The sequence below is a fragment of the Typopeltis vanoorti genome, chromosome 5 (genome assembly GCF_054136105.1).
Source record: "Typopeltis vanoorti isolate ZY-2024b chromosome 5, IOZ_Tvanoo_1.0, whole genome shotgun sequence".
NCBI lineage: Eukaryota > Metazoa > Arthropoda > Arachnida > Uropygi > Thelyphonidae > Typopeltis > Typopeltis vanoorti.
This window is the reverse complement of record NC_143553.1, coordinates 48306774-48330040: the sequence shown is the minus strand read 5'-3', so window position 1 is coordinate 48330040 and position 23267 is coordinate 48306774. Positions and strand designations below refer to the sequence as shown.

At 34.8% G+C, this 23267-nt stretch overlaps 2 protein-coding genes across 2 annotated transcripts in view; one reads left to right on the top strand and one right to left on the bottom strand.

The window, feature by feature from the left end:
• LOC150106375 (erythroid differentiation-related factor 1) overlaps nucleotides 1-23267 on the bottom strand; it is a 381623-nt gene that overhangs the window by 264447 nt on the left and 93909 nt on the right. The gene's annotated exons all lie outside the window — the stretch shown is intronic.
• LOC150106376 (uncharacterized) overlaps nucleotides 5569-23267 on the top strand; it is a 92336-nt gene continuing 74637 nt past the window's right edge. Inside the window, exon 1 of the mRNA XM_090393105.1 lies at nucleotides 5569-5791. Coding sequence (XP_090249231.1) covers nucleotides 5730-5791 — 62 coding nt within the window. The 5' untranslated portion in view covers nucleotides 5569-5729. The remainder of the gene's footprint in view (nucleotides 5792-23267) is intronic.

Below are 23267 nucleotides of genomic sequence, written 5' to 3'. Positions count from 1 at the left end.
AGAATCCGTGGAGAAGATTTAGTGGTGAGTGACCACGATGGTGGGGGTTCTGTGGAATGTTCTCTATGAGGCTAGATTGAGGACGTGTGTGAGTACAGAAGTTGGCTGATAGGAGAAAACCAGGGGATATGATAGAAACATTGAAGCTGCTTAAACTGTTTTATAGGATTGATGCAGGGGGAAATGTTTCAGCACCTTGGCTGGAGGGGCCAGAACAAGGGTCATCCCTAGAAGTTGAATAAATGTGTGGTTAGTAGGGGTGTGAGGACTAGATTTTTTGCTTGGAGAGTTGTGAATGAATGGACTGGGGTTGCGAGAGTCAGTTGTGAGTGCTTTCTCTGTTAATGGGTACAAGGAGAGGTATGATAGCTTATGTGGAGAGTTTGTGTCTTCCGCGATGAGTCTTTGGACTCCATGGAGGCGCCCGTACAAGAATAATAATTACTGAGATCATCCTTATGCAGACACAGGGTATTTTTTCCACATCATCTTTTTCTTACGATCTCTTGCGTAAAAAGGTTACACATCTATTTCACTTTTACGATATTTATTCTTCGAACTCCAACGATACGTTCCGATATTGCATCATTTAAGTATTTTTGAAATGCTTCCCATGCACTGTCAATATCCTTATTATATAACAACTGATAATATCTGCAGAACCCAGCATACTCCTCAGTTTGGATCATTTCCTACCTTGCAGTTAGGATGTAACCTTTTCTGAATAGAACAAACTTAGCCACTTCCCAAGTGATTACCGCATGATACCTGTAACCAACTGAAGGCAGAATAGTTACTTATTTAACTGAAACCTTCTGATGCTATAATTAGATCTAACACTCTTTAACTACAGTTTTGCCTATCATTTTACGTGAATTAATACAAGACTGAACCACGATTAAAAATACAAAAAGTACCCAAACAAATAAAGAAATAAATACAGTCTTCTTCTGTTTCAGTGTGGATGATTCCAGTGCTCGAAGAAGGTTTTCCAGTTTTTCCATTTAATTCTCTTTTCAGCTTCTCTTATCCGTTGCATTGCAGTAATCTTAACAATATCCACTTGTCAATTCTTCCTTGATCTTGAACTCTGCTCATCACCACCCATAGGTGTTTATCTGTTAATAATATACAACAAAATTTTAATAATTTCGGCCAACTTGTGTTGTTATATCTTTTAATGTTCACCCCATCTCCGTTGTGAAAATGCTTAATTTATTTGATAATGTCTTGTACAATTGTTCTTTATCTTATGAAAGGGAAGGTATCCAGTCTCTAGACATCAACCCATGCAAATCCCTTTCCATTCTTCTCTGGATAACTTTTAGTATGTGAACCATATCATTAGTTATATTCCAAGTTCACTACTATAAGCAGTTACAGGTATGACATTGGCTGAAAGCTTTTCTCTTTAACTGGTATGTCGCCTTTAACGATATCTTTCATCTTCCCAAACGCAAAACTCGTAGTAATTTTCTTTTCTTTTCTTCTATTTGAATATCTTTGATTTTTATGATTTCTCCCAGATAAGCATATGAATATATTCTCTCTGCCTCCCATTTTTTAGTATTATGATGTATTTTCAGTATTTTGGTGTTAAGTTATCATTCATCATTTCTTTCGTTTTTATTTAAATTTATCCTCAAGCTAATTTGACTAGATACTTGAGCAAATTTCCTCAGTTTTCTTTCTAGATCTTCTGCCAAGAGAACTGACAGGTATATTATCAGCAAAACAGAGATGAGGTAGAATCTTTTCTTTAATTTTAACTCATTCATTCTTCCGATTCAATTTATAAAAACTTCCTCTAAGGAGGAGGTAGAGTTTTGGAGTCTTATTATTTAATTTATCGGAATTTAAAAAAAAAAAAAAAAATTTCTCATGTAATTTAATGATAGAAGTGGCTGACTGCATACGCAGTATATTTCAAGATTTCTGTGTATCTATGTTTCATCCATACTGCGCTTTAACAGTGATTCCTCACTATCGTAAATAAATTAAAAAAATATTTCTGTTAGAACTTGGTAACTTCTCCCTGTTTTTTAATTAACAAGTAATTTCATCACATTTCACCAGAAACGATATAACGTTACGAGGTATGTATTCGTTCCACGAATATAAAAGAAAATCATAATCATTAGAATTACAATTAAGGTTCAGAACCATCTCTTCTATTCTCGTATTCTACTACGTTAATATTTGTGTGTGTGTGTGTGTGTGTTCTTTTGCAGGTTACGAGGGATGAAAAATCCGAGATTCTAAGGGAAATCTTTCCACATGTGCATAAGATCGGCTAACTTGCTGTCAGTTGGAAGACCATTTATTGAAGAATCACTTCAAAACCGATTAATGAAGAATAACTTCTATGATAAAACCGATATGCATCACGCACAGGAAATTCCCCTCTTGCCTAACATGTACACTCATAGCATGATTTCATACATCACTCATCACTCCCATTTTTCTTTTTCTCATTATTATTCTTATTTACTATTTTGTTACACACACACATCGCTCACATAGAAAGACAATTATCTTTTTTATGTCAGGGACTGACGAAATAGTATTTAAGCTCTTAATTCAACAGGAGGCGCGTTTGAATCCCATTGTAGCATGAATGTTTGTGGAAGTCTTATGCCTTTAGGTGGCTCACAAATTTTATCTCCCCACGCGAGACTACCATCCCTTTTTATTAGTAGTCTAAAGCGGCTTTATAAAGCACTGTGTTTCGGTCTCTAGATCAGGGTTTCATACCCTTATTCCGTCCAGGCACTAATGTATTATTTACCTATGTTAGGTTACACTCTTTCGAAGGTGAGATAAAAGGATTAAAAAAAAAAACGTATTAACTCTTTCTGTAATCTGTTGATGAAGTTCATTTCACATATTATGGATTATAAATAAAAAAAATAATTTTCTTATATTTGTTATGTTGTTTTTCATCTTTAGGTTTTCAGGCACTTTTGAAAGAGAACAGTATTCATTAGTTTCGTGTCTGTCTGTCCGTCAGTGTGTATGTAACAACTCGAGGATGCATAAATTGATTTTTTTGAAGCTAACGCGAAGAAATTTTAATTTTTATTTAAATCTAACAATAACAACAATAATAATAACAATATATTATGTACATAAAAACCAATATAAATTTTCACTGCGCGAATAACGTCCACAGTGGAATTAACCCCTGGACACCAGTGATTTGCCTACATTCCTAACTAAAAGAGATTAATTCTGTCTGCATAGTCTGCTATGTCTCCCAACTGCATGTATTGTCTGGCGGTTTGTCTGTCTTGAGGAATAAGCATCTCAAGGAATAGACATCTACAGGTCTTGGATGGAATTCGAGGTTCTATCGCTATAATTACTGAACTATGAAGGCGTATATTTTAATTTCCCACAGGACTCCAATGTTATGCTGAATATATGTTTCCTGACTTGTTTATTATTTCTCTTCTGGAGTATGGTGTGAAAGACTCACTGTCTATCATGTATGTACCTAAATCTGTCGCCCACAAGACAATATTAGTTTGATCAGAAGCTTTTATAACGATATAATAACATCTTCCTTCCCTAACAGGAAAGGTTTAATTAAAAACTGAACCATATCCTAATTCACTGGTTATTTTATCCATATGATTCTTGAACTTAAATTTGTTGTCAATGAACGAACATCAGGCTGCACGTCATAATATATACGTAGACATAAGTGATGCAATAAATTTATCAGCCGCCAGGACAAACATTTCATTTTGCGAGCAAATGGTTTTATTACACAGTAAAATTTAAACCTTAAGCTTCTTTTTTCTGTTTGCAGATCAGTCTAATGGTATAAATATTTTATATGAAATTTTGTTTGACCATGAAAGCAAAAAACAAAAAACAAGTAAAATAAATGGTATAGCGCAGCCAATAAACATTTACGTCTTCACTGGCATGTAGCAGTTTGCATGTTGGACGTTAGTAAACGATCTTTGCCACACTGACGAATGGATATCAATGACAAAGTGCATGATAATAGTCTTATTGGAACAAAACCACATGCTAGAATAAATAAGCAGAATATGAGATCTCGATTCTTTATGAATATATTTAGCTTTCATGTTAAATGAGAAAGCGTAAATTAAATTATATGACTCTATTACGGTATATTTAAGCTTATTTAGTCCAGCATACGGCTTTTCTCGTAACAAAAATATTTTTAGACTTTCTCTGCTTTGGTAAAGATCGCTTATTATCTTTCGACATGCAATGTAAATAATATTTATGTTTCCCACCTGTTGCTCATGTGTCAAACAGTGTTGTCCGATAGTAAGACTAAAAAATAAACTAATAAATATCGGCAGTACAGGCTCTTGAGAATCCACGTCTGTTATAGGGTTCGATATTATGGCAGCGCATAGTATTGATTGTAAATGTTAGTTTGACTGTTAAGGTTGCAGAGTTATATTATTTATTTTATATCATGCATTCCAGTTTAAAATGGGTATATATTCATAGAAGATCATGTGATCTTATTTATTTATTAACGTTTTTGTAAAATCCTTTCGTAGGTGAGCTAAGGATTTTTTCTGTTAATTAATTATATATATATAAATGTTAGCAAATATTCCCTTGTTGTCGGAACGTTCAGATATACAAAGAAATAGTTTTTGATTTTTGATAAAAATCATTGCTTTTCTTATTTCCAGTGCTACTTTCAATCTTTTTTTGTTCATATGGTCTACTTGTCATGAACAACAACAACAAAAAAAAGACAGTCTCGCTCAATTACATTTTATCTCCGATTCCTGCTTTGCCATCATGGAAAAATTTCGTATTATTTGGTTGTTTTATTTTTCAGTTGAAAATGATTCCAATGATTTTAAGAAACAGTAGATGTTGGATGCCAGGATGTCTTGTGATGATCATGACATTATCTGATTGTCCTTGAAGCGTGTCTATTCTTTTATCCTATAAATTCAACCTAAGTACACACAATTTTCAATATCCAGATCGTTCCTAAAACTGACGACATATGTTTGTTAACAAAATTTTGCCCTAAAAGGTTGCTTACCCTTTACTTATTATTTAAGCAAGGAGAATGGATTAATAGCATTCTTTTAGATGAGACATTTCTTCTATATAAAAAAAAAAGGTGATATTATCTCAGAGAAAAACAAAACAAAACAAGCAAACAGATACACAAAAATCTTTCTTAGCATTTCTTACCAAGCTAACAAGGAGAAATATATAAATACATATACAAAACCGAAAGAAAATAAAAAAAAGATGACAATCTACATTCTGTATTATCAGTATAGGAATCTCTCAACAGTTATGGTTTATTTCATGTAAGTGTGTTCTTGTCTTAGAGTTCCCTTAATATATGTTATACAGTATATCGAATATTTGATGTTTTCTTGAAACGCCATTGTTTGAAGTTGGGAAAATTGCGGTTACTAAGGCAACGTGTAGGCGCAAATCATAGCCAATCAATGAACTGCACATGCGCTAAGAGCAGACGGAGTTTGAAGTAAGTGCCGTGCAAAAGTTACCTGGGTTCTCATGTAATTATAGGACAGGCGAATCTTTAAAAATAAATAAATAAAAAGTAAACTTTAAACATTTGTAAGTTATTGAGAGGGTTTGTAGCTTGAATGTTTATTTCTACATTTAAGCAATAGCAACAAAAGGATGGTTAGAACGGAAGCAAATATCTTAAAACTACGTGCTTAGTAGCATGAATCACCATGTGTGATTATTGTTTTTTAGTGCTTTCATCTTCATATTTCACTTCTCTCAGAGGAAACAGGTAAGTATTATATAATATTTCCTTTAAGTTATATTTTATATTACTGAAAAATGGAATAATTAAATTAACAATAAATTAGATAATTGTTTTTGTTGATATATAATCAACAGGAATTTTTAAATGCTATGGAGACCCAAGCGAACAAATAAAGCATAAGAAATATATCAGCATCTTTTATAATTATTACGGTTATATTTCTATTATATATATATAGGCAGTTATTACGTAAATGTTTTAAATATTGTTTCGCACCAGTTATATACACGTTTTTATGTTTATTATGGTTCATTTGTCCATTATATAAATCGCACAAGGCATTCCTGAAATAAAACCGTGCGCATCCTTTTAATTACTGACAAAGTATACGATTTTTATAATTATGAAAATTATCCATTAATTTTAATAGCAACGTATCCCATATTAAAGAAGCTTACGACTTTCTTCAAGTGGCAACAAAAAATTCACATTACAAAGAAGATAAACCTGACTATGGAATTATGATGAATACATCTAAATCGAAAAAAAAAGATACGATTAACCTTGTAGTTTCAATAGCAGGACTGAATTGAGTAATTTTTGAAAGAAGATAATTTGTTTATCAGAACAAACTGGCAAACCGAAATAATTTCATGGGTTAGCCATCTCCTACATCTGAGGTACCTATATTCAAGGTACCTTATTCCCAGACGTTGAGAGCGCATATTTTCGCAAACACTGAACTTTTTGGGATAGTGGTTTTGAAATTGATAATGTTTTTGGTTGGAAAAACCTGGATTCGAATCGTAATAGGAGGCGAGGAATCGTTTTGACACACCTTTTCAGCTGAAAGCGCTTTAGGCGGTTTCAAGCAGAGATGCCAAATTTTTCTTTGAAATTGTGGATTTTTCCTTCTGGCCAGATGATACATTCAGCTGATTGATATAAGATAATGTTTACAGAAGTGACATTGATCTTCCAAGCATTAAGTTTATAAGAAGACAATGTATTTGACAGAACATTAAGCTGAGGAGGTGATGAGATCAGATCCGACAGGATAATTTAATGGAGTGATAATGCTAGGAAGTGGTATCTATATTTCCTGAGTACTTTTTTAATTTGCTCATTTCCTTTTTTACAACAGTTACCTCAGTTGTTATGTTGAGTCCATCGTTACTGATTATTTACTCGAAGTTCCGCACATATCTCATTAAATTGCAGAATACAGTGGTAAACGTTGCAGTTAGTACAGTCCGATCTCAATTTTTTGACGGTATTCTGCAATCTGTACTCCTAGAGTGTGATCTCCTTTTGAATTGTAAAGATAAATGCGAAAAAGATGCTGCGAACGTGACATTATTCCTAGCAAGATAGCCGTTTTTTTCAGAACATGACAGTATTGCTTTGTGCAACTGTGAGACTCAGCTAGAGACACTTCAAATTTGGTCAACCGCGGGAAGTGTTTTTTATCAGCCTCTAAAAACAACCTTAGCAACTCAAATAAAATTATAAGAAACCAAATAAAGATTTTGTTATTGGACTGGTCTAGATTTAGACAGAAGCGGATAGCTCAAATTATTAGGAAGCATTCACAAGATCAAGAATGCTTTTAATAAAAAAAGTTTATTATGGAAATCTTCAGTACCTGTAATATCGCAGGGTAATGTAATACTGATTCCAAGCACTAATCGTCATGAACAATATAATCAATGTATAATAACTATTGTATTATTATTTTATTTTATTTATCTGGTTGACGTTTTTCTAAATCTACACATACTAAAATTATCTGAATACAAGATATAAGCAGTCCTTAGAGCACTGACATATTAAATGATAATGTATATATATATATATATATATATATACAGGGTGTTCGGGATAAATTTGACAGTTTCGTAAGGAAAAAGAAAATCTTCTTTGTATCTATTAAATTTAATGAATTGACAAAAAAACATTACAGGCAGAGTTAATTACAATACTATCAACAAGATTTACTCAAAATAACCACCATTAGCATCGATCACAGCTTCAATTCTGCTTCGGAACCTCGAACAAGCTGATGCTACAGTCTCCCTGGGAAGGGCCGCAAAAACTGTTTTAATTTTATCCATTAACTGGGCTTTTGTATTACTGGAAGTGCGATTGGTGTCTTTTTCAACTGCGCCCCATACAAAATAATCCATGGGGTTAAGGTCTGGGGAGTTTGGAGGCCAAACATTTGGACTGGTGAAGTCGTAGAAATTTTCAGACAACCATTTTTGACTTTTCCCAGAGGTGTGGCAAGGGGCCGAATCCTGCTGCCATACCATTGGCTACCCTTGTTATCCAGGGCTTGACTACAGTTAGCAACTCCACGAACAAAGCCCGAATTCCAATGCCAGGGTTCTTCAACACCTGTTCCTGCAGATTTGCGAGGAATTCTGCTGTACGAACGCAATCAGATCGTCTGCTAGGGATCTTTCTTCTTGCTACATCCTCGTAGTCACCATTGCAAGTCTCTAGTTCATGCCTGATTGTTTTTACTGTATTCAGGGAGCATTGGGCAGCAGTCGTAATATCCTTATTTTGATGGCGGGCACGAATCATCATGATACAAGTTATTCTCTTCCATGATTCAGGTGGGTTCCAGCTATCCATCCTTTCTGACATCTTGTATATGAATGAAGAAGGGTCCAAACTTTTAAATGAAGCGAAGTGTGTGTTAATACATGTAACTTACGGAAAAATATAATTAATTATAAATATGTCAAATTTATCCCGAACACCCTGTATATATATATATATATATACACACACACATACATATACATTGAAAAACAATAGGGGACTTACTTTTCTGAAAAAAAAAACCGCATAAGAAAACTACTTGGTTAAGTCATAAAGGAAACCATCACAAGGATAATTAGACAAGCAGAAGATAGTACCGTGAGTAGAGTGGAATAAACATAAGCTTTTATACTTCTTTTTTCACAGTTTTGATAGCTTCAATACCAAGCTAAAATAGTGCTGTAAGATAATAAGTGTAATTAAATCAGAAAAGCGAACTCAATAAAGAAAGCATAATTCAGTTTAGAACAATTAAAACTTAAGAAAGTGAAGGAGCTCTTGTATTTCCTAATAATCAAAGCTAGTGTTCATTGAACTATGAAGTCACGCTAATTTTCTCCCTCATGTAAACAAAAAAGAAAGTAAAATAAATGCTTATTTTTGCGCGTATATTCTGTTTCTTTCGGAATATTAGATCTGTCTCCTAAGAAAATTGCTACCAACAGTTTATCACAAATTATGTCGTTTGCATAATAAATTTAATACTTCATACATCGACCCATGAATTGAGTTCAAAAATAAGGGTTACTAAGTTTTCTGCAGAACTTTCTTTAAGAAATATTGCTTCTACTTCTGACGGTGTTTGTGAGCAGTAAAGCTGCATTAGAGTATATTGACACGAAACTTCTCCATTAGCACGCAGTTTATCGAATAACGCTGCTTATGGCAACATGCTCAATATTTCTTATGATCAGATGGATGGAAGTGCAGTTACGAATCCAAAATATATGGCTATGAATCACAAGCCCAAGTGCAATGATCAATATTTCCACACGTTTGATGGCTTCCTAAATTTACATAATATTTTCTTTACTCGGTACATGGATATGCTACTTAGTGTTACTTGCTTTATTAAAATTTTTTTATTTAAATTCCATACACAAGTGTTGTCTTCGATTCGAAAGAAGTGAATTTGAATGACACTAGGATGCGAAAACCCTTCATGAGAGTTTCTTCATCTGAATGTCAGCTAACCGAATGCGGATATGGCAGGTTTATTCCCTGCAAGAAACTCGAGTTTTTCATACCTGAAATGGGCACAGTGCCAGAAGAAGACACTCACTTTATAGATATAATACACTGCCCTCATAACCTTAGTTGCTTCTGCCGTAATACTATAACAACCAGAAAACAATGAAAAACCAATTTTACAATATGACAGAGAGGGCAAAGATGTTAAGGAGAGAGAAGGAACGCATCGAGTTATTTATTTATTAACAAAAGGAAGCTTTCGTCCATTGATGAGAACCACTACATGAGGAAGACTCTTTCTCTGTCCTCCAGACAGGACAGATTGAATGAAAGAGGTGAAGGAAGGTGTCGTCTAAATTCTGCCTGTGAATCGATACTGACCACTAGCAACTTTCGTTTTAGGATATGCAAGAATGATGAAATTCAATTTGTTAGAACATCGCGTATGAAAATGACTATGAAAAGACATCGGAAAGAACCAGAATCTCTGAATCTTTCACGGACAAATAATACAGCAGTGGATTTTTGGTAGAAGTGAAGTTGTGAGACTGTCCTGACTTCACTTGAATAATGGTAAGGAGATCAGTCTTTGGAGGAATGATTAAGGAAAAAATTGTGCTTTAAAAATAAGCAGAATGACAATAGGAATTTCTCAAAACTTTCTTCGGAGTATCTGTCCAAAGATGGATAATGGTCTATAATATCAGCTGCGGATGGAAAGCAGGAAAATCGATGCTGATAATCATAGGTTAATAGCAAGGTCTGTACATGGTGAAAAAATAGATTTTGGGAAAGAATGATGCCAGCAGGTCAGCGTTATCTTTAAGTTCGTAATATTAAGATGGTGCCAGCTGGATGAAATAGAGATGAGCTCGTCACTCATACAGAAGCTGCGCCTAGTGGCACCTGATCTTGTCCTTTGTAAGTCAGATTTGAACTGATTAATGGCTTGATACAAATTGATGACATCCATTGATATAGGACGGAAAGATTCTTTATAAGGGTTTCTTCATGTGAAGGTTAGTTAGCTAGTCTCATACGGAAGTGGGAGGTATTTTCATCCCTCAAAACAGTCAAACCAACAAGAAGAACATATTCAATTTGAACACACTCAAGAAATAATAGACTGGCCTGAAAGATTTAGTTGCTTCGGCAGTCATTTCGAACAATCAACCACAATAGGTTATATGTGTGATTAACTGGAAATATAAGAACAGCAAAATGTATCTTAAAATTGGCTTCAATTTTTAATTTTATATAAAAGAACTTTTGTTAAATTGGCGTACCATTTCGACCAGACGTGCCATCGGAAATGCAACTGAAGCACGTCGGCTTTATCAAGGGGATTTCCCCCGGTCTTAGAAACGTTTGAGTGCATGGAAATGTATAAGAACGTTTTCACTTGTCTTCATTACGTTTCATGGTACAATTTTGTACCATGAAACGAATTGGCGAACGAAGAACTGTTAGATACCTGAAAGTGAAGAGCCATAAGGAGTGCACTGCTATCATCACCAAAACTATGAATAGGATTGTTGGTCAGAGAAAGAGATAGAGAGAAAGTCATATATACGCTGCTTGGAAATAAGTCAACGGACATTTCCATGAGCAAGCGGCATCGTGCCATATAAAACAAGTCGCGTGTTTGTAAACGCTATAAATTGGATGTGATGCTCCCAAGTCAGTTCAACTGTGAATCTTTGAAATGGCTGCAAGAAAGGAACTAACTGAGTTTGAAAGAGTCGTTGTGATAAGATTCCATGTTGCAGGTCTGTTTGGCAAATTGTTGACAAATCGGGCCATTCCAGGTCAGTAATAATACCATTCCGAGAAAAAAGCCCAAGGATTAACTGCAAGTGCTACCGCAGTGCAAAACCCACCGAACTACCTTACCGTAGGGTGCTAAGCGGGATAGTATGTAAAAAAAGCCATTTCCTCCAACTTCATCGTCGGCCGACACGCTGAATGCGGAGTTACGGGCATCGACTGGAATACGAATCTGCACAAAAACATGGCAGGACAGCAATATGCAAGCCTCACATTATTTGAACAAACGTGCAACGTAATCTTCAATGGTAAAAGAGCATGCACAGCGGGAAGACATGAAAGTTTGGAAAGCTGTGTTATGGAGAGACGAATCACGTTGCACCCTCTACCGAGCAGACGGACAGATGCGGATGTGGCGGATGCTTGGTGAACGTCTCTTACTAGAGTGCATAATTCCAACTATGAATTTCATAGGTGGTGGTGGTGTGATCCTGTTTTTACTGGTTTGACTTCGGATCTCTGTTCGTTGTGCCACAAACATTGAACTCCGAGAGGTATTTGAACATTCTGGACAATGCAATGATTCTCACTTTGTGGCATTTCTCCGGAACCGACCATTGTCTATTTCAGCATGATAATGCACCATGTCATAAGGATGCTGCTGTAACTGCGGGGTTTGTGAACACGAACGTCACCACCCTTGATTGACCTCCACAGTGCCCTGTACTCAACCCGATTGAGCATCGTGCGCTTGTGAAAACCATTCCCCATAGGACTGCTGCAGTCATCGCAGCGAAAGAAGGTGGTCCATCTTATTACGTTCGGTGCCATTACTGTTTCTTTCTCACACTATGGTGTCCATGGATTTCTTTCCAAGCAGTGGGGGGGGGCTCCTTAGCTCAGTCGGTATAGACGTGGCCTTTTGGAAAAACCTGGGTTCGATCAGGCCTGCCTATGACAAGGAACCTTTATCAGGTCTTTTCGACTAAAGGTGAGTTGGCCGATCTCATACGGGGGAGGGAAGGATTTCTCGCTCGGAAACTCGGGTTTTTTGATCTCTCAAAACAGGCAAACCGAACCAATGAACGCACACACGTCTGCAATCATAAAAATACTTACTGGGCCTAGGAAGGCAATGGTAAACCACCTTGTTCTATAATCACTTCCCTGGTTAAGTAGCATACTGCTACATTACCACCTAATAGGTTAATAAAAACTACTCACACACACACACACACATAGCTGTTGCACAAACTAAATAAGACCTCAGCAATAGGGATTGATGGGATATCAGCATGCATGCAAAAAGAGTGTTCAGATGAATTGGCTATTCCTTTGATCAGGCTATATAATTTCCTGGTCAAAGCCTCAGAACAGTGAAGATTCCGCAGAAGTGGAAAGAATGTATGGTAATCTCATTGAACAAGGGTGATGCAAAGATCGATGTATCCAATTATCGACCGACTAATCTCAGAAGGGGTAGTGAAGATTTTGTAAAAGTTGTTTAGGCTCGCATTCAGAAATGTGACAGAGAATCTCTACTTTGCCATAAACAGCATGGGTTTACTAAGGGAAGGCTATGTGTTTAGAAACTTGCTCACATTCTATAATAATGTTGATATTAAGCTGGAGAAGGGCAATGGATACATCATGATACGTTTGGATTTTGCTAAGTCTTTGGACAGAATACAACATGGAAGACTGTTGCATAAATTAGAGAATATGGTTTGGATTATAAAATATTAGCGTAGTTAAGTGTATGGCTGTTACTGGGCTATTACCCTAATAGATATCAAATAGTGGTATATGGAGAATGTGAGACCGCAAGATTTAAGGTAACCAAGTGTACTACAAGGATCAGACCTTGGTCTACTGTTATTCAATCATCTCCACATTAATCACATTGGGAAATATTTGACAGACGAAATACAGCTATTTGCTGATGATCAAAGATAGGTTAGGTAATCAGGAATGCGGCTGATATGCGGTACTCACAGAATGATTTGAATAGGCTGGAATTGTGTGAATAGGAAAATCGATGTCTGTTCAATGTCAGTAAATGTGAAGTCATGCACTTTGGAGTAATTAGATTTCCAATGTCATATATATTGGTCAGATTATGTTAGAAGAAACTGATCAGGCTAGGGATCTTGGAGTGTTAGTAGATAGGAAGATGAAGTTCAGGGGCCATGTTGCAAATATTGCAAACACACTCAAAAGATAATCGCAATTGAAACTAACTTTGACATGTAAAGAATAAGGATGCCATTTTGATTCTTTACACAACCTTCATATAACCTCACTTAGACTATTGTGCACAGGTCTGGTCTTCTGGTTTTCGTTGTGATTCTAATACAGTGAGGAGAGCACAAAGGAGATTGTTAAGATGATATCACCATTGTGGAATACTGATTATGAAGACATATCGAGAATTTGTAGACCACACACTAGAAAACAGGAAAAAAAGGGATGATATGTAATTGAGACTTACAAACTTCTGAAAGGGTCATACAGGATTTCAGATCCTGGAATTTTTCATTTAATGGTAAGTGGAGAAAGGACAAGAGGGCATTCTTGGAAGTTGAAAATGAATGCCTCTAAGAATGGGGTGTGATTTAAATTTTTCTCTCATAGAGTAGTGTGATTGGAATGGATTGCCATTGGACGTTGTGTGTACAAATAGTGTGAATTCAACAACAAATATGACTGTTTGTGTGTGTAGTATGTGGCCTTCCTTGATGAATCCCTGGAGGTGTCTGGTGTCTCTTAATAATAATAATAATAATATATATATATATATATATATATATATATATATATATATATATATATATATATATATATATATATATATATATATATATATATATATATATATCGAGCGAGAGAGAGAGAGGGAGGGAGAGAAGGATATGCAGTAAAACAGAGCCCCGACCCATTTTTGTGTTGGGAGGAATTCGAAGAGGGGAAGTCATACGCTACGAAACCCAGTGTGCTGGACCAAAAATTCAACTGTCGATTACAGACTACAGAAAGTGGACCAAAGGAATAAAAATTGAAGAGTATGCCTTCATCAATGGTCGAGGTATGCAAACAGTAACGCTACAAATTTAATCAAACTTTCCGTGCATGCCCAGCTTGGCGGCTAAGATCACTGCTGTATATCTATACTGGCGGAATTCATATACTGGTAATTACCGATTAATAAGTAGATTTCTGCGTAGTGTAGAATTTGGTTGCTCATAACCTTCTTCATTTCTTTGGAGAAGACTGAGATTATTGGGGAAGGAGTGGAATCGGTAGGTAGTTTGAGGGCAGGCTCTTCTCTCCTTTTTTTTTTTTTTAATAAGTTGAATAAAAGTCTGCTTCTGTGTTTTGATGCAGATGCCAAATGAGAATAAAATAGCATAGAGGCGATATAAACCAGATATTATTTATAGAGAAAAACTTTGAGTGTAATTTGGGAGATCGCATTGAGACGTTTTGCTGTCTAGGTTATTTAAGATTCTTTTGATGTCTTTTTTGTCGAAATACCATATGGAGGTATATAATGCACTGTTTTTGGTATAAAAACAGATGATTTGTCTTGATCATCTATGAAGGAGATGGAGGAGATCAGTAATGCCAGGAGGTCACCTTTATCTTTAAGTTTTGTAACAGGGGTATTGTTTAGATGAGAGGTGGAAGCACAGATGACAAGAAATTGTAGCCGACGGTCTTTGCAAGTAACCAGTAGGTACGGATGCCATTTAGATAGCATACGAGTGATCTACTGCTGGCCTTTTAAAAAGTTGTAGAACTTGAGGTCACCCAGGAAGAAATAACTTCGTTGTTCGGAGAGTGACTGGGCGACAGAGAAATCAAGTTTTATTCGTAAGACATTGAAGAGGTTAGAGCGATTTTCAGAATTTGGACAGGGTATATAAGTAAATGAACGTTGCTGAATAGGGCAAGGAAAACTTAAACTAGATGATTCTATACTAGAAGATTTGCATTTCTGGCATCCACTTTCATATTTCACAGAGACATAAGTGGCAATGTTGTGTCCGAAGGAATCATTGATGCTGTTTGAAGTTCAGTTATAAATAGCAGATTAGGTTCTGATGTCTATAAGAGATTATGTAAGTACATAATTTATGTTAGAGTTTATGACGCGAATATTTGTGAAGCAGATAATACGAAACTGATTTTTTGGATAGTATTTTTTTGTAATTTTTATACCTTTTTGGTTAGGATTCTTGGAGTTATTAAGGTTTTTTTTTTTTATTAAACCTGGTGACACTAAAATCTGTTGTAATCTTCATAATTCGTTTTTGTGTGAGCTGTTAAATAGAGATTAGGAGGATACAGTGAGAACTCTTGGATATGTCGCTCAAATAGAGATCGGGCCCTGTTTTTTTTTTACATAACGTGGACTCCAGAATGCTTCTTCATATGCAACTACTCGGCTTCCAACTTCAGGGCAGGAGTTGGAAGAGTATGTGGTAACCGAATTTCTCGCCAAATGATTGGGAAAAGTTTCTTGATGCGTTATCCATTAGGCTTTCTAGTGGAAACCGTTTACTTGTTCTATCCTCCTATGGACGAAGTCTTGAGTGTCTAATTGTGTTTGGAATGAGTCACTACATGAGAAAGAGAGAAAGGACGAAACTGAAGACGAAATCCTGTTCTGAAGTAAATGCCATCAGCAGCTTCAAAAATCCAATGACTACGGTGGCTAATCGATGATACACTAGGAAATAAGCATTTTTTTTTTTAAATTGCTTATTTCCTAGTGATCCTCGATTGCTCGTCTCCCTTATGGCAGAATACAGATGAGAATGATTCAAATTGCATAGCACGGTTCTAATGTTAGCACTGTCCAAAGAATTTCCACAAGCATCCATGTATTAAGCATGGCAGTCTTGAGAAGTTGCAAAATCAAGAGTGGAAGACTGAAATTCGCTGGTGTGATACACACCCAGGCTTGTATCTCTTTATCCTGTTCACAGACAAAGTTTAGTAATACTAATCATTCACATTTATAGGAAATTTTAGCATCGCTTTTCTGTAAACTTCCGTAATTGCAGTATCTCTGATGATAATGTGATTAGACCACATTCTGAATGCCCACTTTCTTAGACACCTATAGGTACCCTAGTTACTCCTCAGAAAAAGCAGGTCATTACTGTTTGGACTCTCCGAGGTTTAGAAAGCGTTCACACAAAAGCCAACCATTGACCAAATTGTTGCATTTTGTAAAATCATGGAATCGAAACCACGCTCTCGCGTTTATGTTTACGTGCTCACATTGAAGATATATGTAAAAAATATTAGGATGACAAATGAAACGTGCGAATTAATGCAAGCTATATACGTCGATAAGCCATTGAGAAGTTTTCGAGTGGTTGCATTTTCAAAGAAGTTAAGCGTCCTACGAAACTGGCAGGGTCTTGGAAGTCTTTAAGTTGCTACTGCTAAAATTCATTTTATATATAAAAGTTCAGCTGCTAAAAATGAAAGTTATTAACCAAATGCGAAATATAGAGAAGTGACAGAAGAATTGATCACCTATAAAATTTCTGAAGTAGAAATGTCTTATAGCATATGTAAGCATATTTTTTCCAAAAATTTGCACGTCGCAATGGTAGATTCACCATCACGAATCTCTCACACAATACAACCTATAGTATAACCAAATCTACCATTAGGATAATAACAACTCCCGTACTCATCGGATATTTTTCCATATGGCACTTTTCTGCTTTTTGTTTTTTATTTTCCCACAACCGGGGGTAAGGAGGTATAATATTTGATAACAGAATTAAACAAAGAGCATCGAGGAATATTTTATCGATATTGAAAACTGTATTTGAAAGGTGCTTTCGGAATGTAAGAAAATTCTGGAATAAATACATGATCTTACTTTAAATGAGATTAATTTCTAGCCTCTTTAAACACGCTTGTTTGGTCACTTTCTTACACTTCACTCTTAAGACTTTCATTAGACTCCGAATAAACTATTTCGAAATGGCACAAAAATGCAGAATGTTATTACGAAAACATCATTTTCCTTCCTTTCGCTCAGATACACTAACATGCTTTCATAACAATCAGTGAGATTTATTCAAATAACGTCCGAGGATTGCTATTCATCCAGGAAATGCGATACAAATCGTTAAGCGGTGGGAGCATATTATTTTCTTTCGAGTACTGATGACCAGATATAACAGGCCACCTAAAAAAATAAACAATTCAACCTTTGGTTAAACTCAGGTTTCAGTATTTTCCATAGTGAACTGAGAGTGCTATAATTTTCAGTTATTTAGTTCCAATAAAACTAAGAAATTCTTATTTAGCAGTAAACATTTTGGTTATTTCCGATCCTTCAGGAAGCGTTTTATTTGATTCTGAATAATAATAATAATAAATAATAACAATAATAATAATAATAATAATAATAATAATAATAATAATAATAATAATAATAATAATAATAATAATAATTATTATTATTATTATTATTATTATTATTATTATTATTATTATTATTATTATTATTATTATTATTATTATTATTACATTAGCCATCAAATGTTCACTAACATATTCGCTAGTTGTCCATGATCTCGTGTTCCTTTTTTTTTTTTTTCTGAAGCAGCCTAATTATCAGGAATGAAAGGTATTTTAGTCTTAAGAACAGACCATGGAGAACAAACACGTTAGCTATGGTTGGTCAGTTTATTGATTTCTTTTCTCCTTGACTCAATTTCAGCTTTTCTTCTGAAATCTTCCTGATCGTTACGTAAGACGATCTCACAATAATAACGCTATTGGGTTGAATAAAAAAAAGAAAAGAAATAAAAAGCTTGATCTTGATATAATACCCCAGATCTTGGAGAACTCATAGGGCAACTACAGATTTCATTATCATATATAAGTTAGAGGAGGAAGCAAAGAAAATACTTTATTTATTTATTTATTATTATAAATTGAAGGTTGTAGATCAGTGCGAAAACGATTTACAACGGAAGAGGATTGCTGTTCGAAGTGTTATTATTATTATTATTATTACATGGAATAAAGGAAAAGGAGGAAACAGTGTGATGTACTTAGCTGGAGTTATAGAAATTAGCACACTGCCTTTTGTATATTTATAGAGACTCAGGAAAAATAACAGATTATGGATGCTTTTTTTTTGGTAACCAGAGCCATTTGTGGCACCTGTAGAAAAAACATAAGTCCGATACCCGATGAAATAACATCAGGCAGTAGATGAAATGTATAATGGAATAGCATCGTGTAATAATAATGCAACAGACAAGGAAAAAAGTTCATTATTACTTTCGAGTATGCACTCTGAAGGGATGTGCAGAATGCTGTGAGAGTCAACAATCAAGATTTCATTACCAACATTCTTCCAATAGCATTGTTTACTAGCTGATCTTTATTTGATTAGTCTTTAATTTACTCGTACGCCATCAATTTTCTCTTCTATAATAATCCTCATACTGTTTCTATACCTTGATCATCCTTTGGTAATATGTTCTGATAATTTTTCATTTCGTCATTCTTTATTTCAGTTTAAGTTGCAAAAAGTCTTAGATGACCTGTTCTTACATTCTGAAATACTAATAATATCTCTATCTTCTTCTGTTTTCATTTTATTACGTTTTTCCCTTTAATGACATTTATTAATTTCTCCAATTTCTCTAAAAAATCAAGTATTAGTGATATCCATTTGCATCATTTATTCAAAACAGAGGTCTGAATCTATGAGGAGTGTTCCGAGAGTAATGACTTCGTTGTGATAGCTTCCCACTCCAAAATAGATATATCAATGATATACAAAAGAAGATAATTTGTACTTTCTGCTTTATTTTTACACACTTACTGACAATAATATTTTTAGTTTCAGTTCAATTTTTCCATTGGTAACAAGTTTATCGAAGTCGTCATAGAAAAACTCTTTTCCTGTTGTTTTCAGAACAATTTTTCAGACCTGCTTTCAACTGTTCATCATTTTCAACATGGATACCCCATTTGAGATGTATTTTCACTTTAGAAAATAATTCGAGTTTAGTTATAATTTGACTGTTATCGCACGCCAGTTTTGTAACGATCTGGTTGACTGTGCTAACAGTGTTCGATTTCAGTGCTAGTGACTTTCCTGGTTCCATCTGATCAACTGTTCAGCTTTCTTCTTATGGGAATAATCACATTATTTTTGCAGCCCATTTCGTGATCGGTCATTAATGTCAACTCCATCATCCTGTGTCTTGTTCCTCATGCCCGAAGATGCAGTGCTCACATCTGCAGTTGCATCACACAAAAATCTTGTAATCAGTGGTGGATATCATTAGCACTCTCATTTTAGTACATCAAAAATAAAATTATTGAGCACTGTTTTACACTTCTACAAACTTATGAAGAGACCTGTCTATTGTGTATACAATAACACGAGAAATTCAATATACAGAATTGTATACTAACAGTTTACTGAACTGCATTGGAGAGATGATGAAACAAGATTAGACAAATTTAGGCCAATCCACTCCCACTCCTGGCATTGTGCGCGCAGACATTTCGGATCATCCCTTGAATCTTCTTAGGAGTGGTTTAGTGTTTATGATTTATGTCTTATCTATTGTTATAAATCAGTTTTTTTATATCACCATATTAAGTTTGCTGATTTCATTACAAAGGCCTACGTAGAGAATGTGATCTGAAAAGTTTTGTACATCATTTAGTAATTCAAGTAACCGAGCACGAAAAACCATTACTATTTTCTTTACAGATTTCCGAAGTTCTTCAAAATATCGTACACTGTTTTACACATTCCAATAAAATACTGTTTTCATTTTTGATAATTCAATTATCAGATAAGTATTATGCCATGAAATGCTTGTATAAACAGACTAAACACATGTTGTTATATCAGTAGAAATTTCATTGTTTAAAAGAGGCAGTTAAAATTTATTACAGATATTTTTCTCGTTTGTGGAAGAAAATCCTTACATGATTGCCTTCCCCCCATATCATGCGCCAAGTTTCGATTTGTAAACTGGTGTTATCCAGTTTAGTATTTTTCCATGTAAGATTTACTTAAAAATAGCTAAAATGTTTTACGTGTTCTATCCATTTACTGTAGAGAAAGAAGAAACTCATGTTTTTCTTCTTTCTTATTTCCTAAGTCTTTTATTTTATTTTTTTTTTTTTTTACGAAGCACTGACTGAGTGGTTCACCAGTGAATCGCATATTTATTTATTTTATTTATTATTAATTAATTTATTCTTATTCATTATTATTAATTATATATATATATATATTTGTTTATTTATTCTGTTGCAAAATTGTTTTGGGAATCTTTAATGGCATCAGTTGATTGCTCTCAGTAAAAATCTCCCGAACTTGAGAAAAACTCATTTGGAAGCTTTTGTTATCGACATAATAAAAGCTTCCAAATGAGTTTTTCTCAAGTTCGGGAGATTTTCCTAGTGGCTGAATGAAACCTTAGGATGCCAAAAGCTATTTGGTAATGATATTAATGAGGTTCCCGCATAAATGCAAATGGAATGATAAAATTCGAAAGAGCACTACTTTAAAAGATAATGTTTTCGCTGTTGGAAATCGCTCTCATTTTTACAAATGCTGTAGCTGTGTTGATTTAACACCAAAGCAGCTAATGCTGTGAGGTTAGTATATTATGTATGTTAATAATGTGTGTTTTTCGGCCAGTGTTGGCCTATTTTAAGTGATTAAAACCCCCTACGTTTTGTGAAATGAAACCTTTCTCCCTTCTTAGGATACTAGAAACTCAACTTTAGTTAAAAAGTATTTATAAAAATTCATCGTCCATCGTGACCTAGACAGGAATTGAACCTAGATCTTTCCACCCAAAGGGCATCGTCGATATCGGCTGGGATTCTGAGGCTTTCTAGAGTACGCTAGGTCACTAAAACTCTAATCACTAATCATATGGAAGATCTTAGAACATTTTAAATAGTACCTTACTTAAAAGAAATTGTTCCTGATTTAGAGAACTAGCCAAGGATATCAGAAATCCACTAAAATTTGTCAGTACGGTTTTCTGTGCTTTATGAAGAGTTTTAATATATATATATATATATATGTATAATATTCATCAAAGCTTGATTTGCTTCCTCAGTCTTAAAAAAAGGCTGGTTATAGTCCTCTAATTCGGGCACTACCCAAGGGCCTATGAGTTGTGGAAATACTTTCTGAAAATGAAAGCTGTGCCGAACAAAGCGGCCTTTTGCAGCTGCCCAATTTTTAATCCATCTAACTTGAGTGCTTCTAGATGTTTTTTCAATGTTTTAGGGATGGCGCCTAAAGCACCTATTATTATGGGAACAACTTTTGTTTTCTTTTGCCAGATTCGTTCAACTTCGATTTGAAAATCGCGATATTTTGTAATTTTTTCATTTTCTTTGTTGTCAATCTGACTATCTCCTGGTACTGATATTTCGATAAACGTAACACCCTTGTTTTCACTTTTTTCAACCACTGTGATATCGGGTGTGTTGCATTTCAAGCTTTTGTCAGTCTGGATTTTGAAATCCCAGAGTATTTTAGCTTTTTCATTCTCAACCACTTTCTGGTGAACTTTATGCTTCCAATAGTCTTTAGATACTTCAAACCCATACTTTTTACATAAATGCCAGTGGATTATCTTAGCTACGTTATCATGCCTTTTACGGTACTCAATTTGTGCGATTTTGCTGCATCCACTTATAATGTGGTCTACCGTTTCTTTCTTTTCTTTGCACAATCTACATTTACTGTTCTTCTTGAATTTTTTGTATTTTTGCCTTCATAACATTGGTTTTAATGGCCTGTTCTTGTGCTGCAAAAATTACCGATTCTGTTTCTTTCTTTATTGCTCGATTTCTCAACCATTACCAAGTCAAGTTGCTGTCAGCGCTGTTCCTCTATGCTGTGAAGGTATTTTCCATGCAATGCCTTATTTTTCCATCTTTCGGTTCTCACTTTTACTTGGTTGGTTTTGTATTCCAATTTTGTCTCCATGGGTTTAAATAAACCCTCTTTCCTTACCTCAATTAGAAATTTTTCCGTTGTTTGCTGCAGATAATCATTTAAATTTCGTTTTTCTTCTTCAATAACTTGCTTCACTTGTAATAATCCTCTACCTCCTTTTTTGCGTGATAGATAGAGCCTATCAATGTCACTGCGAGGATTGAGGGCATGATGCATTCAGAACAGCTATGGCCCAGGTATTAATTGCTTTTATCAAATTTCCAGCATTAAGCATTGATTTAAGGAGTTTTCTTAATCGTCTTATGTATTCTGCTCTGGTTCTTTCTTTGATCTTATTGTGCAGAATTTCTGATGTTTCTAAAATTCCCAAATATTTGTAGCTGTCTTCGAATTTTATTGCTTTGATTATTTCACCACTGAGCAGCTCGATTTCGTTCATATCTTCAAACTTTCCTCTTGTTATTCCAGCAATTGCACATTTGTCTAAGCCAAAATCCATTGATATATCTTGACTGAATATGTGCACAGTGTTTAGCAACGATCTGAGTTCATTCTCTGATTTTGCATACAACTTCAGATCGTCCATGTATAAAAGGTGAGATATCTTTGCACTCTTTTGCGCAGTTTGATAACCATGGGCAGTTTTATTTAAAATTCTAGTTAAGGGGATCAATGACAATATAAACAATAGAGGAGATAATGAGTCTCCTTGAAAGATGCCCCTTTTTATGTTTACCTCTCCAATTTCTTCTCTATTTATAACCAACGTTGTTTTCCAGTTTTTCATGCTGGATTGCAAAAAGTTTTGCACGTTTTCGCTTATACCAAATAGTTCTGTGCATTTCAAAATCCAACTATGAGGCACCGAATCAAACGCTTTTTTATAATTTATCCAAGCCATATGAAGGTTGGTTTTTCTAGGTTTGCAATTTT